At 40.9% G+C, this 22,867-nt stretch overlaps 1 protein-coding gene across 1 annotated transcript; it reads right to left on the bottom strand.

Annotated features, from left to right (window-relative positions):
* Positions 1 to 764: 764 nt before the first annotated feature.
* Positions 765 to 21,835, bottom strand: LOC126493018 (zinc finger protein OBI1-like). The gene is made up of 6 exons (XM_050129761.1): positions 21,718 to 21,835; positions 19,670 to 19,786; positions 18,875 to 19,010; positions 15,739 to 15,896; positions 9,287 to 9,379; positions 765 to 3,842 (listed from the first exon to the last, which is right to left on the bottom strand). Exons 1-6 carry the CDS (start codon positions 21,833 to 21,835, stop codon positions 2,056 to 2,058), a joined length of 2,409 nt encoding a protein of 802 aa, XP_049985718.1. The 3' UTR covers positions 765 to 2,055.
* Positions 21,836 to 22,867: the final 1,032 nt, after the last annotated feature.

The raw sequence follows: 22,867 nt of genomic DNA, 5'->3' as shown, positions 1-22,867 counted from the left end.
AGCCTAGTATGTGTGTAATAAGAGCATCATTCATGGTTTTTAATTAGCACACTTTTCTGTAATTTAAACTGTGACTCATAATCCCCAATTAACAAGTCTATTTGAAGACCAACATCAAGTTCTGTGAAGTGATACTTTCTACCACAGCTTTCTGGGACATCTTTCAAAATATGCTTTAACTATTTATGCACTAAGTCAATTTTTTTTCCAAGCAAAGTGTTAAATGTTTGTAATCCAAACACATATGAGGTTAGGCAGGAGGATAAGGACTTTCAGATTATCCAGGGTTATAGTAGGAGTTTGAAGACAGCCTTGTGTTGTCGGAGACCACTTGTTCATTCCCGACTCCCCATACCAGCCTTGGCTATATACAAACCCTGAGCTAAAATATGAAACAAAACAAAACATACAAATAAAAAACTTGGTTAGAGGAAATGATTCTTTAAGTAAAGTGCTTGCCATGAGGACCTGAATTTGAATTCCAGAACCTATGTAAAGGTTGATTCAGTAGCCCACATCCATAATCTCAATACTCCCATGGTGAGATTGGAGGTGGAGACAGGAGGGTCTCCAGAAGCTTGCAGGCCAGCTAGTCTGCACATCCCATATCAAAGTGGAAGGCAAAGTCTAACATCCAAGGTTGTCCTCTGACTTCCAGACATATGCTGTGGCACATACACGTCCACATTCACACACAAGAAATACACACACTGCACACACACACACACACACACACACACACACACAGATAAACAAATTAAAAATAAAAACTAAGATTTATTTTACTGAATGTGACCAAGGAAAAAATTATCAATTGACTGCAATTAGTTTGAGCATATTTGACAATGCAGGGTACTTGCATGAATTTGAAAGAATGGGTAATAGATGACACTCTGGCAGTGGGCCACACGCCAGCCTTGTTCAACCCTTGCCATTCAGATGGACCTTGCACACTGCCTGTAGATATGTGACTTTGTGGAACTTCACAACCATGATGTATGGAGGCTTCTAGCATGAGCCACTGATGCAGAGGTGAGTGAGGTACAGCAACACAGTCCCTATGTTCATCCTGTCTTCATGGTATTCTGATGCTAGCTGAACTTCAAATCCCACTAGAATGTTTCTGAGAATACTTTCAGGTGGTTCTAAACTGGTGTGTTTCCCATTTCCTATAAGGAGAGGGTCCAATATAATTTGAATGGGCATTTTTATAAAAAATATTTTTATTATAAGCCAGGCATGGTGAGACACACCTTTAATCCCAACACTTGGGAGGCAGAGGCAGGTGAATCTCCATGAGTTTGAAGCCAGCCTGGTTTACATAGAGACCTAGTTTTTAAAAAGGACATGGTGCATTACTCTGTTGTCCAGGCTAGCCTTGTCTCAGTACAAGTGAAATGTAAGCATCAACACTCAGAGAAGCTGATATTAAAAGTGCTCCTTCAAACATCTCTGGATTATTTACACTTACAGGACTCCTTATTTGCCAGGGCTCTGTAAGCTTCCCTAGATTAGTACATTTTCTTCACCTGTGTTGAGATTTCTGGCAGACACTGAGATCTGACTTGTAAAAAATTTCTCATGTTTGAATCATTTAAATTCATTAAATTCATCATCCCAGCTATAAGTTTTCAGACAGTGAGATTTTTTTATGATGGTAAGCTTTTCTGCATTGTTTACATTGATGGGATTTATGCTTGAATGTCATCTCTTTTTTGTGTTAGAGCTTTACTACAACCTTATATTCATACGCACAGGGTTTCTCACTTATCTGAATTCACTGACTTATAGTGAGGTGTAACTTATGCACAGCACCCCTACCATTCCCTATGGCTTCTCACCTGTATGCACTCTCTGACAGAGAGTGAGGCATAACTACTGTATAATCCCTTCTCATACTTTTACATTTATTGGGTCTATTACTGGCATGGGTTTTCCGATGTTGGCTAAGGTGTAATAGCAACACATTTTCCTACATGCATGGTGCTTCCCACCTATGTAAGTCCTCTCTTAATTCTGACTACTTTAAGAAAGTTCTTCATAATTTGCATCCCTCTATTTCTCACCTACATTGGGTTTCTCAGCTCTGTGTGTCTTCTGATGGCGTGTGAGGTATGACTTACGTGAGAAGGTTTTCCCACATTTCTTACATCCAAATGGCTTCTCAGGTTTATGAATGACCTGATGTCGAGTAAGATAGGCTTTAAGATAGAACGTTTTCCTGCATTCTTTACACTCATAGGGTTTCTCACCGGTATGAGTTGTCTCGTGTTGCATCACTTGTGACTTACGAGAAAAGGTTTTCCCACATTCTTTACACTCGTAGGGCCTCTCACCTGTGTGGGTTTTCTGATGTTGAGTGAGGTGTGACTTACGGGCAAAAGCATTCCCACAGTCTTTACATTTGTGTGGCTTCTCGCCTGTATGGATTTTCTGATGTTGAGTGAGGTGTGAGTTACGGAAGAAAGCTTTCTGGCATTCTTTACACTCATAAGGCTTCTCCCCTGTATGAGTTCTCTGATGTTGAGTGAGTTGAGCCTTCAGGTAGAAAGCTTTCTTACATTCTTTACATTCGTAGGGTTTTTCAGGTGCATGGATTCCCTGATGCCGGATAAGGTGTGACTTGTGGCAGAAAGCTTTCCTGCATTCTTTACATTCATGGGGCTTCTCTCCTGTATGAGTTCTCTGATGGCGAGTAAGTTGAGACTTATGGGAGAAAGTTTTCATACAGTCGTTGCATCCGTAAGGTTTCTTAAGAGTGGGAGTGTGGTGTTGAGTGAGGCTTGAAATATAGAAGTAAATTTTCATTAATTCCTTGCATTCATTTTGCTGTACATCTGTATGAGCTCCCTGATACTGAGACAGCAGAGAATTGGGGTAGAAGGCCTGACTGCATTCTCTGCACTCACAGGATTTATCATCTGTATAAAGTCTCTGATGTTGGGTGAGGGCTGACTTATCACAGATCGTTTTCCTATATTCTTCACACTCACAGGGTTCCTCACAAGTGTGTGATCTCTGATGGTTGATGTGATGTGACTCATGGTAAAAGGTTTTCTCAGACACTTTACCTTCATAAATTTGTTTCTCTATGTGTGTTTTCTGATCAACTGTTTGTAGTTCAGTATCCAGACAGGAGAATTTGGTGTTATCCTTGTGTCCCTGGGGCTCTTTCTCTGCATATGCTTCCTGATATTTCTTAAGGTCTGATTCGTTAAGCATGGGTTTCTCATAATCGCATTTATAACCTTTCTCTTCCATGTGCATGTTGTCATGGTTACTGAGTTCAGTCTCACTTGGGTGTATTTTATGATCTGTATTCCATCCCAAAGCTTTCTTTCTTAACTGAGTCATAAATTGGGCAGGGTGTGCTACCTCATCCAAGGATTTCTCACAGTCACCGAACGTCCTACAGGTGGCCTGAACATCAAACTTCTTAGGTGTTAATATTGTTTTTGTGTGGAAGGTGTCATCTGGCCCAAAATACTGAAAATGACACTCTGAACACTTCTCCTTGCTGTGGTGAACGGAATGGTCAGGATACGCGAGAACGTCCCATGTTCCTTTCAAGTCATGAGTTCCTTCTGTTCCCTGCCTCTTATCAGGCTCACTAGGCAAAGGCACATCTTGCCATGGATTAACAAGTTCCTGATGGAACATTCTATAATAGACTTCATTTTTCATGTTCACATTTGAAATGCAGTTTGAGTCCGCATTGAATATTTTTTCTACTTCAACCATATCTTCATTTGGTGTATTTCTCTTGGTGATTTCAAGTTGACCCAAGTACTTCTCTTGATCTTGCTGTCTTGTTTCAGTCAGGGCACTCCATTTATGGACATCTAAAAATGATAATAAAGTGATCATTTAATAAGTGATACATACTCTTAAGAACAATATTAAAAAGTTGCATTTGACATTCACAGCTATTTACATAAATTTGACTACTGATCTGAGAAATTACATAATGTCACGTTTACTAAAATTGTATCTGGGGATACATAAACTTTTTAATATATCTTGATTATGGTAGTAATGGTTATGTGACTGTATTCTAAACTAGAAGAGTGAAATTTGCCATATGTTAAAACAAAAAACTGAGAGTTAAACTTCACACTTTCATACCCCATAGGTCAGTAGGCGCCTCTGAAATCTTGCTTCTTTGTTTCTCCAGGTAGGCTTTGTCTTTTCACCCCATAGGAAACCTGTGATAAGATCTCACTTCTTGTGCTGCCAGGCAACTGACTTTATGTCTTGTTCTTTTAGATCCCACTCCCCTTTGATGGCTTCTATACTAACCTTCCTCTCTGAGATACTGCACCCCAAGCCCTCAGTAGGCCCTCTATTTCTACAAGATTCCAGGCTCCTCTAAGAGCTCATTTCTTATTGTTACTAGGTAGAACCATTCTTCTCACCCCATAGGCCTTCTGACTCTATAACTGGCTTTCCTAGGATCTAGTACCCCCCAATCCACCAGCTGATAAGAGTTTAGCATTTAGGTATGGAGAGATGCCAGAAGGCTGTGGTAGAGAGGACCAGAAAGAGGTATGCTGATCACCGGATGACGGTTAGCATAGATAGAAGACTCTTAGAAGACTACTAAGAACAGACCCTGCAGCCCTCAATACTAAGCCACAGGGCAAATAAGGTCCTAACCCTCTTACAAATTAGTCCTCTCTTGAACAGTTCACATACCTCCAACTGAAAAATAAAGGGATTTGAGCATAAAAAAGACTCAACAAATGCATTCTTTCAGATGCAAGTCCCTGCACAGAAATGAACATAACTTGAAAATCATGACAAATTGCACTCTCCCAATTACTAACCCCATAGTCACCACCCAGTGGAATGACCTGGAAAAATTCCAAGACAATAATTCAAAGGAATGATAGTAACTATGTTCAAACAACTCAAAGAGGTATGAGTATATTGCAAGAAAATAAAAGTAGAGCTGAATGAAATAAGGAAGTCAATCTAAGACATGAAAATAGAATTCAACAGAGAGACAGAATTTCTGAGGAAAATCCAAACTTCATCAAATGCTAGAAATTAAAAAAAAAACTCACTAAGTAAAATAAAAAATGTTGGTGGAAAGCCTCATCAATAGAATGGACCATGTGGAAAACAGTTTGAGGGAAAGGAATTGGATTACCCAATAAAAAAATCAATGATAATTTTTTTTAAAAATGAGCAGAACATGGGAGTGCTTTGCAACACAACAATGCCTAACTTCTGAATTATTGGGCATAAGAAAGAATATCACACCAAAAGTATAAATATAAAATCATAAAAGAAATGTCCCCAAAGCAAGAAAAAGATACACCTCTCCAGGTACAGGACACCTACAGAACAGCAAGTAAACAGGGACAGAAAAGAAACTCTCCACAACATACCATAGTTAAAACACTAAAAACAGAGTAAACGGCTTCCTGCTACAGCTATACAGTGCCAGAATGTGCTATTCTGCTTGGGGAGGAAAGGCATCAGAGGTTTTGCTCATTGCCACACCCTGCATGTTACAATACTGACCTGACTGGGGAGATGTGCCCCAGGTACAGCACCGGCAGTGATAGGAAAGGGCATTGCCAACACCTTTTTCGCCTGTATATGAGACTTACATTACAGAAGTATTTTATGCCTGGTACAATAAACCTGGTCAAAAGCCCATAAATGTTAGTATGTCTTTTTTTTTTTAAGACCAAAACAGTAGTGAAAGTCCAATCAAGAAAAGTTTGGAATCAGACGGATTCCCTGCTGCGTTCTCCAAAACCTTTAAAGACAAGCTGACAACGCTGTCCTCACGCTGTTCCAAGAAGGAGAGGAACACCACACCCAACTAGAGACACTGACACTGTCCTGATACCCAAATCTGGGAAGGATGCAAGAAAATCATAGGGCAGTTCTCCTGATGATCGCAGATGCAAACATGCACTGTAAGATTCTTGCAAATCCAATTCAAGAGCACATTAGGGGGATCACACACAAACTGAACAGCACCACCCAAACAAACTGGATACAGACATGATAAATAAGGACAATTGCCAGCCCTGCCAGTGCCTGTGGTAGCGACAGGCAATAAACAGTGGTAAATAGACTGTGAGGTTAAAAACAGAAGTCAAACAATTAATAAAAAAATGAGCTAAAGGAAGGAGGGAAAGAAAGAAATAAAAGAGAGAACTGGGGTTAAATTAAAGACAGAAAAAGGCCAGGCATGGTGGTGCACACCTTTAATACCAGCACCCAGGAGGCAGAGGCATCTTTGTGAGTTCAAGGCCAGCCTGATCTATATAGCGAGTCCAGGAAAGCCACAGGTACATAAGAGAGAGATCCTGTCTTAAAAATAAAATAAAATGTTGTCCTCCCATCACCCAAAAAAGTGTATGGAAGAAGAGATCATGTAAGACAAAAGAATTTCATACAAAGTAATAAAAAACACATAAAAGGAGAGACAGGTACAAGGAGTAGTAAAAATGAAATAAAACTTAAAAATGAAACTGAACAGTAAAACTCAACAAAAAGAAAACAAGTCAGAGAAGGAACTAGTGAACATTTCCTTTTTTCTTTTTTTTTGTTTTGTTTTTAAAAACAAGGTTTTTCTGTATAGCTTTGGTGCCTGTCCTGAAACTAGCTCTTATAGGTCAGGCTGGCCTTGAACTCACAGAGATCCACCTGCCTTTGTCTCCTGAGTGCTGGAATTAAAGGTGTGCACCACCACCACCACCACCACCACCGCCCGGCTTGGTGAAGTATTTAATCTGTTCTAACACTGCTTCTCGCAGCAATGGTGGAGACTGAGGTTGTGCCTAGAGTCTTTATCACACTCTCAGTTGGTAGTAGGTGCTGGCAGAGGGCTGGGCCCATCAAGGTTATATCAAGACAGGGTGGCATTTCATTTAAAAATTTCATTTCCTGCTTGCAGAAAAGCCTCAACCAACTTGGGTGTGTGCCAAGCAAGATCCTGCTTGCTCCAGAGACTAGTTTGTGCATGGAGGGAAGATGATGCCTACTTGAGTCTGATTTGACGTTTTAGACTGTGCAAGCAGGCCGCTGACAATGCTTAGTCTTGCTGCTATTCTCTGCAGAAACCCAGAAGGGAACGGAGCTCTGTCTTAGGGTTTCTATAGCTGCAATGAAACACCATGACCAAAAAGCCAGTTAGAGAAGAAAGGGTTTATTTGGCTGAAATTTCCACAGCATTGTTCATCACTGAAGGAAGAACTCAAGCAGGGCAGGATCCTGGAGGCAGGAGCTGATTTAGAGGCTATGGAAAGGGGCTGCTTACTAGTTTGCTCCTCATAGCTTGCTCAGCCTGCCTGCCTTCTTTCAAAACCCAGGACCAACAGCCCAGGGATGCCACTACCCACAGTGCTTTGGGCCTCCCTCACTGACCTCTAATTGAGAAAATGCCTTACAGATGGATCTCATAGAGGCCTTTCCTCAACTGAGGCTCCTTCTTCTCTGATGACTCTAGCACGTGACAAGTTGACATAAAACCAGCCAGTACAGGCTCATACCTCACCATAGAGGGCCAGACCAGCAGACACCCTCTACCCTTGCTTTTACTCTGGTTTATGCTTCGCAGTGATTCTGCACCTAACCCTGCTCATCAACACAAAAGTGGTCATTTCCTGCATAGAAACTTGGCAAGTGTGCCCAGCGCTTCCTTTATTTTATAATCATTTCCAACTTTCAGGCCCCAAGAACAGCAGCTTTTTATGGCACCCCCAGGAATGCACAGAAATGCAAAGACTTCTGCATAATAATCTGCAGTGCGGAAAGTTAGACAAAACCACTGCAAGCACTGGATGGGATGTTTACAGAACTCCAGAGTGGAGGAATGTGGGTCTGCTGGATTTGGGGCTCCTTGCGCTCCCCAGGCTGGGTGTGGCTTTTGGTTCCCCTCTCTCTGAAGAGATGAGGTTGGACTTCAGTGGCTCCTATTCTCTGCATTGCCTTTCTGTTTCCTGTCTTTCAGCTATGCTCACAATATCTTCTTAATCACATGGTTCACACTCTGTCCTCAGAATATGTTCTCTCCTTTGTTACATGCTGGTCTTCCTATTACTAAGTCAGCAAAACCTAACTGCCACTTTACTCCTGAGCCTCTGATTAGTTCTTGTTTTCTTAAAATTTCCACTGGCAACTACAACAGTAACTGCAACATTAAATCTTCCTGTAGGCCACTGTTTTTTACATTTGTATATCTACACAAACTAAGATGGCTGGTTTTGGTTGCTGTGATAAAACATGATGAACAAAAGCAACTTGGGGAGGAAAGGGTTTATTTGTTTTAAACATCTTGCTCATATTCCACCACTGAAGGAAGTCAGGGCAGGAAATCAAGGCAGGGACCGGGAGGCAGGAAGTGAAGCAGAGACCACGGAGGAACACTGATTACTGGTTTGCTCCCCATGGCTTGCTCAACCTGCTTTATCATAGCACCCAGGACCAGCTGCACAGGAGTGGCACCCACACAGTAGGTGGAGCTCTCCTTACATCAATCAAATCATTCAAGAAAATGACCCACAGGCTTGCCTACCGGCCAAACTGATGGAAGCATTTTCTCATTTGAAGTTCTCTCTTCTCAGATGACCCAGGCCTATGTTGATGACAAAAACACTAACCAGCCCAGTCACGATCCAGTGTTTAGTTTGTAAGTAAGTAATTCACTGGAGATTAGTTCACTTGATGCCTTTCCTAAAAGAGAAGCTCATGCTTTTTCCTCTTCTTTTTTTAAAAAAATCTTTTTGTGACTCTTTATCTTTGTTTTACTTTTCCTTCTCACGATAAGTTGCTATCCAAATAATTACAAAGACAACAATCCTTAAGCTAATCAAAGAGCAAGAACTGAAATAAAAACCAACATGTCAACAAATGTCTAGTAGAAACTAGTCTCTGGAAAGGAGGAAAGGATAAGTGAGGGGTGGAGGAAGGGCTAGAGCTCAGTTGCTAGAGTGTTTTCCTAGAATGCATAAAGCTCTGAGTTTGATCTTTGGCACTGCAGAAAAAATAAACAAACACAAAAAGTATTTAACCAAAAAAATTGTGTGAGAAATCTCACACAGCAGTAGTGAGTTTGAGCAGATACAAGGATACTTCGACAACAACCAAACCAAACTCAATCAATACAGGGAAATGGTTTAACATGTAGTCCCTGATTTGGAAATTATATAAAATAAGTGTCTGATTCAAGAGCCCACTCCGCTTTGGTCTGGCTTTGATAAAAGCTGATGAAACATCTCAATATGACCAACTTGCTGACTCTTGTGCCCCAGCATCGACTCACCTGGTAGGCACTGCTCTCCGACTTTGGCACCACTCCACGGCACCAATCCTCGTTCCAACCTGGAGATCAACTCGGGTTTGGCTAAACAGTGCCCTGTAAATGAGAAATAATAAAAGCTTAACACCAAGTCAGGTTTATGAACAAAAGACAACAATCTCATTTGAGGATTTTTGCCAAAACGATTGGAACTTGTGTTAGAGTGGGTTTGCACTGCAGTCTTCACTCACTGGAATATCACCTTATGGGGAATTACATTGTATGATACATAACCCAACATAATGATGTAGGAAAACTTGGAAGAAACAGAAAGTGAAGAAAACAACAACCAGACACTGGAATGGAATACCTGTTTTAGGGTTTCTATTCCAGCAATGAAACATCATGACCAATAAGCAAGTTGGGGAGGAAAGGGCTTATTTGGCTCACACTTCAGCGTTGCTGTTCATCACTGAAGGAAGTCAGGACAGGAACTCAAACAGGACAGGAACCTGGCAGCAGGAACTGATGCAGAGGCCATGGAGGAGAGTTGCTTACTGGCTTGCTTTCCATGGCTGGTTCAGACTTCCTTATAGAACCCAGGACCAGAAGCTCAGAAATGGCACCACCCACCACGGGCTAGGCCCTCCCCCACTGATCACTAAATCAGAAAATGCCTTACAGGTGGATATCAAGGAGGCATTTTCTCAGCTGAGGCTCCTTCCTCTGATGACTTTAGGTTGTGTCAAGTTGACATACAAAACCACCTGGTACAATGACTCATGATCTTTAAGAGAAATGGAAAAAGTAGAGATTGATCACAAAAAAGAACCAGCCAAAAGTTTTGGAAGTAAAGGCCTCAATTCATGAAATCATAAAAGCTGATAGGTGAAATCACAGAGCTCATTAGTTAGGAGAACAAATTTCAGGGAACTTAGGAATAACCCAGGCAGGCTTACTAAACTGAAAGAAATATATATAAAAAAAACAGCAAAGTTGTTGATGGACATGCAGTACTCTGGAGAAAGCAAGCATTTCATCACTGTGTTCCAAAAAAAAAAAAAAAAAAAGGAGGGGGGACATCAACACACAGATTGAATTTAAGGATTTAATGTCGAGAGGATGTTTATGTTCAGATATAGGAGGATGCTAAAGAACCCCTACCAGAATGGACTAATAATAATTTTGAGTCATATTAGAGTCAAACTGACAAAACTCCATGACAAAGAAAATTCTAAAATATACTTGAGAAAAGCCTGTAGTTACTTTTAAAACAAAAGCCATTAGAGGAATATGTCAGTTTGAATGAGAATCGCCCCATAGGCTCACATATTTGAATACTTGGTTCCCAGTTGGTGGAACTGTTTGGGAGGGATTAGGAGGTGTGGCCATGTTAGAGGAGGTGTGTCACTAGGGGTGGACTTTGAGGTTTCTAAAGCCCACACAAGTCTCAGTCTCTCTTTTTCTTTCTTTCTTTTTTTTTTCAACTTGTGGCTGAGAAGCAATGTCTCAGCCACTGCTCTATCAAACCTGCCTATGTGCTGCTATGCTCCCTGCCTTTATGGTCACAGACTCACCCCTGGAAACTATAAATAAGCAAATTATAGATTTGGTTTATAAGTTGCCTTGACCATAAAGATTCCTCCCAGCAACAGAAAAGTAATGAAGACAAGTCTCGACCACTGTAGCTGTAACCTTACAGATCTGCACTACAGTGATTTCAAAAGTTGGTGTGGACACAGCAAACAAACTACAGACCAAAAGACCTAAGTTCTTGGCAAGACAGCAAATCAAGTGGAATGGAATATAAAAAATACTAAACAATGATTCTATTTTTAAATTTATCTTATTTTATGAATGTTTTGCCTGCATGTATGTCTGTGTATTGTGTGCATATCTTGTACCCTTGGACTTCAGAAGAGGATACTGGACCCCTTGGAACTAAAGGCATGGATGGTTGTGAGCCACTATGTATGTACTGGAAATTGAACCTAGGTCCTCTGCAAGAGCAACAAGTGCTTTTTAACCATTTAGCCATTTTTCCAACCCCTAAATTGTGATTCTCTGTAACTTGTTCCAGGGACACAACTTTCATGTTATGGAAAGTCACAAATGTAAACCACCCTACCAACAGAATGAAGAATATAAAGTCACATGAATACCATCATCCCTGCATAAAAAAGATGTAAAAAAATTCAACCTACTATCTTCATGAAACTCAATAATTAGAGTCAAATAGAGGCAGAAGATTGATACCTCTATACGATAGGGTTTATATAGAACAGACCCACAGTCTACAGGTTAATGAATGAAAAAAACAGAAATTATTTCCTCTAAGCTCTCAAACAAGACAAGGTTGTACTCTTTTAACCTTTTTCAATGTAAGTAAAGCAATTATAGGCATAACAGGAGAGTAAGGGAAAGAAATAAAAGGAGTTAAAACAAAGGACAATGTCAAAAATGTCCTTTTTGTAGGCTAAATGATTTTTATATAGAAGACAAATAAGCAAACAAACATAAGTAAAAATAACAACTGCTGGAATTGTTGAATCATTTCCCTTCGGGAACAAAACACTAAGTAAAAACACCTAAATCTGAAATTGCATGCTTATTGGTAAAGGAATTTCTGAGAAATAAATTAGAATGCAATTCAATTCATAATAGCTATAAAAATATTTTTAGTGTTTATTGTTTTTTATGTCTGTGTATGCTGTGTGTATGGGAGATGGTGTAGGCCAGAGGAAGGAGTTGGATGCCTGCTCTCATGGGGAGTTACAGGCAGTTGTGAACCACCTGATGTGGGTGCTGAGAATTGACCTTGGAAGAACAATAGGTGCTCTTAACCACAGAGTCATATCTCCATCCATTATAAATTATTTTTAAAAATTAAAATAATTTTATAATTTATTAACCAGGATACACATTGAAATGCCAAAATAGAGAAAATGTTTAAGAAGACACACACACACACATGAAAGATATATCATAGTCATGGTTTAAAAGAAATTTGGTAACATTTCCAACTAACCAGGGTGATTTACAGATTTAATGAAGTTTCCTTTTCATTACCAATTATATTCTCCACAAAACTAGAAAACACTGTCTTAAACGTAAGATCTAAAACTGTGAAAGTAACTTTAAGTAAAAAGAATAAACCTAGAGTCATTATACTGCATGTCTTCAAAATAAACTTCAAAGACACAATACTACAGACAGTATCAACTCAGCATAAAGAGAGACACACACCAGTGCAAAGCAGAGAACCTAGATATAGCTCTGGATACATGCAGTGTTATACTTTGGATCTAAAACATACGTCAAAGATCATGGGCCGTCATGAGTAGCCTATAGTGCTGTTGGGACATGAAACCCAATAGAAGGAAATGTGGGCACAAGGATGAATCTGAAAGTGATATCAGGACAGCAGTTTCTCCTCCCTTCGCTTCCTGGCTGCAATGAGGTGAGCAGCTTTGTTCTAAAGCATGTGCTCTGCCATGATGTCACCGCAGGATAAAAGTGACATGGCCAAATAATCACTGACTGAAATATCTGAAACATGTAAGCCAAAAGAATTCTGTTTCTTTCAAGATGCTCATGTCAAGCATTTTTGTTTTCTGGATGACAAATTTAATATGTTCAGCCAACTGATTTTCAAAACAGCTTTCATGTCCTTCCACTCAGGAATACTCATCAATAAGTCACACTGAGAAAAGGCATTCCATTCCCCTATCTCACCACATATATAGAAATCAACTGAAAACGATCAAAGAAGGGAATGTAAGGCCTGAAGCTATGAACTCATGCTATCCATGTGAAACTCTCAGTACAATAGTGTGGGCAAAATGTCCTTTTTGACATAATGCCAAAAAAGCTGATACAAGCAAAAATCATTAGTTATTTAAAACAGAATAATATAATAAAATACATAATATAATAATAATATAAAGACAATATGATATAAAAATTCATTTTTTTAAAAAAGGCAAGCTACCAAAGTCAAGTCAACATACAGAATAAGAAAGTACTGCTTGTACTGGCTTTTTGGGAATCTATTCTCTTTGGATGGATACCTTGCTCAGCCTAGATATAGTAGGGAGGGCCTTGGACCTTCCCCAGTGCAATGTGCCTTACCCTCTCTGAGGAGTGGATGGGAAGTGGGGGGTGTAAATGGAGGGAATGGGAGGAGAGGGAGTGGGAACTTGGGTTGGTATTTAAAATGAAAAGAGATAGTTTGTTTTCTTTTTAAAAAAAATTAAAAGACTCACACAGAAAAGAAAATATAGGCCAACAACCTATCAACACACTAACTTTTAGAATATATGAGTACTTCAGATGCCTACAGGACAACGATGTGAACCGATGCTTCTCTATCAGGACACACAAACAGCCTGAGGAATGTTCAACACCATCGGAGAATGCCTAGGACAACCACAAGGGTATCTGCACACTAAAGCTAGAATGCTATCTAAGGAAAAGAATCACAAGTGGTGGCAGGTCCCACAGACTGATGATGGGCAGATAAATTGGTACAGTCACCATAAAACCAGTACAAAGGTCCTCAGAGTTTAGAACCAGACTGCTACATGGACTGTTTGCACAGATGTCCAATGGATATGTTACTGAAGTACTAAAAACATGCATTTTGTTATTGATTTCATATTTTACTTTTTTTTTTTTTTTTTGGTTTTTCGAGACAGGGTTTCTCTGTGGTTTTGGAGCCTGTCCCGGAACTAGCACTTGTAGACCAGGCTGGTCTCAAACTCACAGAGATCCGCCTGCCTCTGCCTCCCAAGTGCTGGGATTAAAGGCGTGCGCCACCACCGCCCGGCTCATATTTTACTTTTTAAAAATGATTTATTTTTATTTTAAAAATTGTATGGGGCTGGAGAGATGGCTCAGTGGTTAAGAGCATTGCCTGCTCTTCCAAAGGTCCTGAGTTCAATTCCCAGCAACCACATGGTGGCTCACAGCCATCTAAAAATGAGATCTGGTTCCCTCTTCTGGCCTGCAGACATACACACAGAATATTGTATATATAATAAATAAATAAAATATAAAAAAAATTGTATGGACTTGTGTGTGTCTGTGTGAGGATGTGTACATGTGAGTATAAGTACCTACGGAGGACAGAAAGGGGTGTTGGATTCTCCAAAGTTGGAGCTACAGCTGGATGTGAGCCAACAGATGTACATGCTGGGAACCAAACTCAGGTCCTCTGCAAGAACAGCAAGTGCTCTTAACCACTGATCCATTTCTCTGACCGGTTTTTCATTCTTAAATAGTCTTATGTAGCCTAATTTGGCCTTGAACACACTATATAGATAAAAATAATTTTGAACTTCTGATCCTTCTGCTTCCACCTCCCAAGTGCTAGGCTTACAGGAGTGTAATGAATGGTGGGTCACACCTGGTTTAAAACCTTTGGTCTTGGGCTCACTACAGTGCTGTCCACAAAGAAAAAAAATGTGTGATCAATGTAGGTGTCCATCAACAGAGAAAGACTAAAAACTAGTATATATAAAAATGGAACATTTTTTATCAAAATAAATGAAAATTCTGTCCTAGTGACAAGGCAGGGAGGGTGTTCCAGCTTCAGTAGAGCTAGTTCCTCTGTGATGATGAGTCACCACTATCTTGAAGTAGAGCAACTGCAGCCTACAGGAGACACTGGCACAGTCAAGACAACAGAATTGAGTACAGCAAACATCTAGGTCTACGACAGAGGTTCTCAATCTGTGCTTGTGACTTTGTGGGTCAAAGACCCTTTCATAGAGGTTGCCTCAGACCCTCCTGCATAGCAGATATTTACATTATGATTCATAACAGTAGGAAAATTACAATTATGAAGTAGAAATAAAAATAATTTTGTGGTTGGGGGTCAACACAATGTGAGGAACTGTATTGTATTAAAGAGTCACAGCGTTAGAAAGGTTGAGAACCACTGGTCTATAATAGTAATGGGAAATTAACATTCCCTCTTAAGATGGTCATTTATACCTCATGTGAAATTCCAGTAATGGCTCCCTCCTGCCTAATTGCGCATGCTCTTAATAAGCTAGCTTTGGAGCTCCAGCAAAGGAGAATTGATAGACACTTCTGTCAGCTCCTTATTATTTAGGGTGGGCAGAGTTCCTTCTTTGTCTCTCCAGAAAAGGCACAATACATAAGTGAAATATATTGGGTAAAAAAAAAAAGACAAAACTAAAAACTAAGAAAGAAATAAGGAAAGAAACAAAAACCATTGCTGCAAGTTCTTGTAGTTGAACACTTAAGTTGAACTCAAAGAAGTAATGAGTGGTTATAGCATATGGGAAAGGTGTAGGGGAGGGGGGTGGTTAGTGCATCCCGGGGTGCAGTGAAATGGAGGAATAATTTTTAATGGCTGTATAGTCCAAGTACTACATGTAAGTTGAAAATGTATAATATCCATTAGTATGAACAGATATTACCAAACTTGTCAACAGAATCAGACTCACCCAGCCACACCAGGCTCTTGTAGTTCTCCAGCATCACATCCCTGTAGAGGGTCCTCTGAGCAGCATCCAGCTCCTGCCACTCCTGCCAGGTGAAGTCCACAGCCACGTCCTCAAATGACACCAATGGCTGCAATGACACACTTCTCGTCAACCCAAGTCTTTAGCCTTGAGAACACAAAATCAGAGTTCATGCATGTATTTGTATCTCTCTCTATGTCTCTCTTATACACATACACACACACACACACACACACCGCATACTATTGTCTTGCTAGTCTTTCATAGACGGTACAGCTTGATTTATATTGTTTTATGTGACAAAGAAAATAGAAGACAAATACTCTATCTCTGGTTAATTCATGGATTAAAAAAATTTCAGAGTTTCCTAGGAATCACAATACAAACAAAATCCATAGATGAATACATATGGATGAGAAGTTTTTGTTACCTTTTTAATAGAATTAAAATAATGGAGGTGCTGGAGGGATGGCACGGCTGTTGAGAGCACTGGGTGGTCTGCCAGAGGACCCAGGTTCAATTCATAGCATCTGCATGGCAGCTCATAACCATCAATAATTCCAGTTCTGGGGGACCTGACACCCTCTTCAGACTTCTGTGGGCACCAGGCATGCACATGGGGCACATAAATACATGTAGGTAAAACACTCATTTTTTTATGTCTGAAATCTGAGTTAGAGGCTAGCCTGGTCTACAGAGCAAGGACAGTTCTAGGTCAGCCAGCACTACACAGAGAAACCCTATCTCAAATTCCCCTCCAAAATCAAGCAAGAAAAGATTGGGTTGTAGGCAGGCTTACAAGACATTTTCTTAATCAGCAATTGATGGGGGAGACCCAGTCCATTGTGGGTAGGTGGTGCCATCCCTGGGCTGGTGTTTCTGGGTCTGAAAGAAAGCAGGCTGAGCAAGCCATGAGGAGAAAGCCAGTAAGTGGATTCCTTCATGGCCTCTGCATCAGCTCCTGCCTTGAAATTCCAGTCCTGCTGGAGCTCTTGTTCTGACTTCCCTCAATGACGGACTATGATGTGGAGGTTTAAGCCAAATAAACCCTTTCTTCCCCAAATTCCTTTGGTCATGGTGTTTTGTCGCAGCAATAGAAACCCTAAGGCACTCACATGAATAAAATAAAGACTTTTTAAAAAAAGAGTAACAGGGTTGGGGAGATGGAACAGTGGGCAAAAAACATCTTCTACGCAACTGTGCAGACTTGAGCTTGGCTCACTAGAGCCGACATAAAAAGCTGGGCATACTGTGTGTACTTGCAGGGAAGAGGACAACCAGATGCAAATGTCGTTCTCTCCTTCCACTATATGGCACTCAGGTTTCAGGCTTGATGACCTTTCACACACTGAGCCATCTGCCCGGCTCCAAATTTTGTAATCTGTAAAATTGTGAAGCTTGGTATATTTTTGAAATATGTTCATGTTCTTTATGATGAAATAGCACAATAAACACCATCTAGCATTGGAAAAAAAAAGATCATAAACTAGAAAAAAAATCCCTTGGGCATGGCTGTATATCTGCAGTCCCAGCACTGGGGGAGGGGAGCTGGTAGAGACTGGTGGATCCTGAGAGCTCAATCCTAAGTGAAATAGTGGGCTTTTAGTTGAGTGAGCATGGTCTCTGAGGAAAACAAAAAGGAGAATGGTAGAGAAAGACACCTAATGTCTATCTCTGGCTTCCACATGTGTATGCATGCTTGAACATTTAGGTACATGTTCCACACACACCCCACATATCTCTCTCTCTATCTCTCTCTCTCTCTCTCTCTCTCTCTCTCTCTCTCTCTCTCTCTCTCTGTGTGTGTGTGTGTGTGTGTGTGTGTGTGAGAGAGAGAGAGAGAGAGAGAGAGAAACAGTCTATATAAATGTAAAATTTAACTTAATACAAATTAAATTAAACCTGAAAAGGAACAACCCAGTGAAAAAGCAGACACTGGGACTGTGGCATAGAACTATGGTACAGTGTGTGCCCAGCAGGTATAATGCCATGCATCTTTACTCCATTCATGAACAATCTGAATGAACAGTTCCATATGTTTCAAGCCTCTCTCCATGGCAAAAATGAGTTGACAGACTTCTGTCTACTAAGAATACTAAGAATCCGTGAAAACACTCCCCCTCAAATGGGTAGGGAAGGCAGAGGCATACCTGGGCATGAATTCTGCCTTGGCCGACATACCATGTCACTGAGAAATTATCCTAAAATATAACTCCAGTGGAAGATTTGGAAAATGCATATGGCACCTCATCTCTGCAGTCTTCTATGGGTGGATCCTAAGTCATCTCACACTGGGAAGGCACAGATCTAGGCAAGCACGAGTCTACTTAGATCATGGGATGAACTCATGGGTTTGCATGGGCTTATAAGTACTCCCCTTGGCTCCAGCTCCTGGGATCAGGGCAGAGGAGGCCCGGTTTATCCCTGGAAGGGATGTATCAGCACAGCCTGTTAATTGCTGAGCTGACAGCTAAGCTTTTGTATGGCCTGCCACAGAGAGTTAATCCAGCAAAGGTCAGTAGACACCCGGAAGCTTGCCTGGAAACTCTGCTAACACAAAGGCAAAGAATGTCATCTGACAGCATCTGAGGGCCAAGGCAGAGAGTTCTCTACTTTTGAGGACCTGCATACGGAGTGTTTCTATCGTGTATTTTAAAGTATCTGTTCATATAGAAAAAGATACATAAAACTGTTACTACACAGGGATGTGGAGCTTGGGGTAGACTAAATATTTGTTCACAGGACTTGGTCCTGCACATATCACTCTAAAATAAACTTTCTCATCTTCCCCTTGAGGTTAAGAGCATCTTTGCGTCAGTGGTCTTGACACCTAAAAAATGAAACCCACGGATAATCCATTTTCACCAGGGAAATCACACAGATTTCTGTCCAAGGGCTGTTCCAACTCTGAAACCACAGGCTGCTTACTCTACTCACCTATGAAATCTAACTAAATGGGTATCAGTTGACACCAAAATAAATTTCATACATTAGGAAGATAAAGCTAAAAGTGTGACCCGGGCATCTCACAGGGCCCCTTGCAAGCCTATATTTGGGGCTGTACTAGCGAAAGCTTTATCTACCCGGGAAAAGGCATTTGGTAGCTTTACTCTCATACTCACCACCAAAGTCAACTTTGCCTTGCAAATTAGAAAACATCCTCGGTGATGTAGGAAGAAAGATTTTGCTCAGCTTCACTTTCTGGTTACAGTCCATCATGGCAGGGACACCATGGCCACAGGAGCTTAAAGAAGCTGGTCACATCACATGCACAGCAATGAATTAATGCACATTGCTCAGCTTCCTTTTCCCATTGTACACAGTCCAGGGTCCCTAGTCTAAGGAATGGTCCAGCCCACAATTAAGATGTGCTTTTCTGAATCAATTAAGGCAATCAAGATAATCTGTCACAAGCATGGCCAGAGGTTTGTCTTCCCCTGTAATTTTAGATTCTGACAAGTTGGCAATACTAATCATCACAGCTTGTAAGACACTGTATAGGGTACTATTACCCTCCCAACCCAAAAAGATTCCCTAGGGGCAGTAGCCCTCCAAAACTGAAAATCAGACCACTTAACTGCTGAAAAATGAGAGGTTATAGTCTCTTCCTTGGAGAAAATTTTATGCTAATTGGACTAGTTAGTTAGTATAAAACGCTGCACAAAATTAGGCAAACAGGGCCTCTGGCCCTGGGTACTGAATCATGGGTGCCTGGTCTAGAGGTTGCCCTTACCTGTCTTGGTTGGTTCCCTTAGCAGAGACCTTGCTGATGCTGCTTCTGGCCCTGCTGTTTGGATGTTATCTATTAAACCTTTAAACAAAATTGGCTTCACTAAAATATATTAAACTCTAACCTTCAGCTTAAGTCTTAACACTAATCCTGAAACAAGACTCAGAAGTGTTGCTATCTCACCTGGGGCCACTGCTTTTTGATGTCCAATACGTAAGGACTGCTGCCCTAGCCAGATGGAGGTCACCAAAGATGAGTGTTCTTGCTCTCCAGCTTCCCATAAAGATTTGGGGGTGACATCTTTCAGGAAGAAGTGAGGCAGTGAGATAGGGACAGGTACACAAGACTGTGAGCCATAAAAAGTTAACTGTAGACCTAAGCAACCAAGAAAGGCCGTTGTGTGGACTGCCCCATTTAAAGAATGTACAAATTCCCTCTAGCTAAAACAAAATCAGTCACCTGTGATAGCAAAAGAGTCAATTCCTTCCACAACTCACTTCTATGCTTTTATTTTTCTAATAACAACAAATCAACTGTTTTAGATACAAATAGCCTGGATATCAAATCACTAGACACCCAAGAGCACCTCCCTCTAGCAGCAGGTGCTGCCCATAACTGGAGAGGATGGAGGACCCAGAGCCCAAACACAGGACTTGGGCCTATATAGTGTGGAGTAGAGGATGGTGAGCCCTGGATGCCACTACCAGTTCTATTGCCCTTTACAACCCTCCTCCCCCACCTCTCCTAGCACAGGACACCAGCCACACACTCACCATCCCAAGAATTCAGGGCATCTCTTGTATTTCCCTACCTATTTGCCACAGGAATGACAGTGTTTGGAACAGAACTTTGCAGGCCTTCTGTACGGAGATGGGATATGGTGAAAGATCAAACAGAAGCCCCAGCAAGACTGACTATCAAACCTCACTCTCTTTCTCTCTCAGTGACTGATCCGATAGTTATCACCCAGCGGGTCCTCATGCCCCACTCTCTTAGACCCTGAATGACAGAGGATGACACCAACCCGTGAGTGAATGAAACTAGACTGTAAGTTCTTATCTGCAGATAAAGCAGAGCTTTCTGTGGGAGAATCTAGCCCACCATTAGATATTTGCATTTAACTTTGCACATCAGGTCATATCAGCTCAAGAATTATGTATGTATAATATATGATGCATATAAAATAAAATTTAAGGCTGATATGTAATTTTATTCATTTATGAATTTTTTTAAAAGGATGTTTGCCCCTAGCACTTAAGAGATAGAGAAAGGTGGATCTCTGAGTTGAGGCCCACCTGGTCTGCATAGCAATGTTTCAGGACTACACAGTGAGGCCCTGTCTCAAAACAACAGAAACATTCAAAAAAAATGAATTTATATTATGTGCATTGGTGCATGTTTATATTTCTGTGTGCCGCTGCATACCTGTTGCCCACAGAGGCCAGAAGATGGTATTAGAACCTGTTGCTGGAGTTACAGATGGTCATAGGCCACAATGTGGGTGCTGGGAACTAAACCCAGATCCTCTTCAAAATCAGCAAGTGCTCTTAAACTCCAAGCTATTTCTCCAAACCACTTCATGAAGAAGTTTTAAAGGCAGGCTGTTGGAGCAATGGTCCATTGGACCATTGGAGCCATGTGAAGGGAATTCTGAATGCTTGTGAGAACACTGCAAGAAAACGGAACAAGACTCTTGTGACTTAAGTTTCTTCAAATCATAGGATTGTTCTGGGACTGTGTTTCTGTGTCCCCATGGGTAGAGCAGATAGGAGAGGGTTTGCTTCAGAGTACCCATTGCTGCTTGCTGTTGTTAATCAGAATGTTTATGGCCTGAACTCATGTGATCTGTACTCAGATGACCTCTCCTAACTCTCAAAGTATGAACTGATGTTCTAAATAAAGTCAGCTATTGCATAGGACTTCCGTCTGCCTCATTCATCAGCTCCATTCTCGCAGGTCCCACCACCTCTGGAGTGATGACAGTGGGCCATGGAGGTGGCTCAGTGAAGAAAGGCACCTGCCATCAGGCCTCACTACTGTAGTTCAACCCCAGATGATAAAGGTGAGAATCGACTCGAGAGATATCTGACTTCCACATGTGTACTGTTTGGGTGTTTGTGGGTGCTTGCTTGTGCACGTCCACTGTGGTTGAACAAGAACGGCCCTGATAGACTAATATTTGAATTCTTCATCATCAGGGAGTGGCACTACTTGAGAAGGATTAAGTATACCTGTGCCCTTGTTGGGGTTGGTGTGCCCTGTGGTGTCACTGGGTGTGGGCACTGAGATCAGTGGCTCACTTTTCCTGCTGCCTGTGAGTATGGTCCCACAGCTATTCTCCAGCGTCATGTATGCCTGCATGCTACCATGCTTCCTAACATGGTGATAATGGACTAAACCTCTGAAACTGTAAGCAAGCTCCAATTAAATGCTTTGTTTTATGAGTTGCTTTGGTCATAGTGTCTCTTCACAGAAATAAACAGTGACTAAGACAATCACAAAGTAAATAAATAAATAATCAAAATTACCTTTTTATTTATTTTTGTTTTTTTTTTCAAGACAGGGTTTTTGTGTGTGTGTGTGTGTGTGTGTGTGTGTGTGTGTGTGTGTGTGTAGCCTTGGCTCTCCTAGAACTCACTCTGTAGACCAGGCTGGCCTCAAACTCACAAATATCCACCTGCCTCTGCCTCCCAAGTGCTGGGATTAAGGTGTGTGCCACCACCACCTGGCTAACATTACTTTAATTAAAATGTTGATGTATATTTATTGTGCATGTTGATAGGTTTCACAAAGACATTTTAATGTAAGCATATAGTGTAATTTAATTATATGCATACTTCCATCCCATTTCTCCCTCCTCCACTATTCTGTTGTTTATATAGTCTTGCTGCTACTTTATATATATACATATATATGTATATATATATAATTTCAAACATATACATGTAATTTAGGATCTATAGTGAGAGAAGGTAGTGTTTGTCTGAGTCTAACTTATTATACGCTGATGACATGCAGTTACACCCATTTCTCTGAAAAAAAAAAAAAGACAACTTTGTTCTTTGTATTTGAATTCCTTTTCATCCAGTCACCTGTTTGAGATCTAGGCTAATTCTGTAAGTTGTCCAGTTTGAATAACACTGCCATAAACAGGCACATAAGTATCTTTGGACATATATGCAGTGGTGGTATAGCTGGGTCACAGGACTACTTGAAGAACTTTGAAGAGTCTTCATACTGATTTCTATGGCTGGCCTAATTCGTATTCCTGTAAGTAGTGTATAAGATCCCCAGCATTTACCTGTTTTCTTAACTGTACTCTAACTGGGGTGAGACGGAATCTCACAGCACTTCCCCAATGGCCTAAGGATCTCCAATATT

This window comes from Alexandromys fortis, unplaced genomic scaffold (genome assembly GCF_014885135.2).
Source record: "Alexandromys fortis isolate MF-2015 unplaced genomic scaffold, M_Fortis_MF-2015_v1.1 scaffold_306, whole genome shotgun sequence".
Classification (NCBI taxonomy): Eukaryota; Metazoa; Chordata; class Mammalia; order Rodentia; family Cricetidae; genus Alexandromys; species Alexandromys fortis.
Note: the sequence above shows the minus strand (reverse complement) of the source record. Positions and strands in the feature narration are given on the sequence as shown.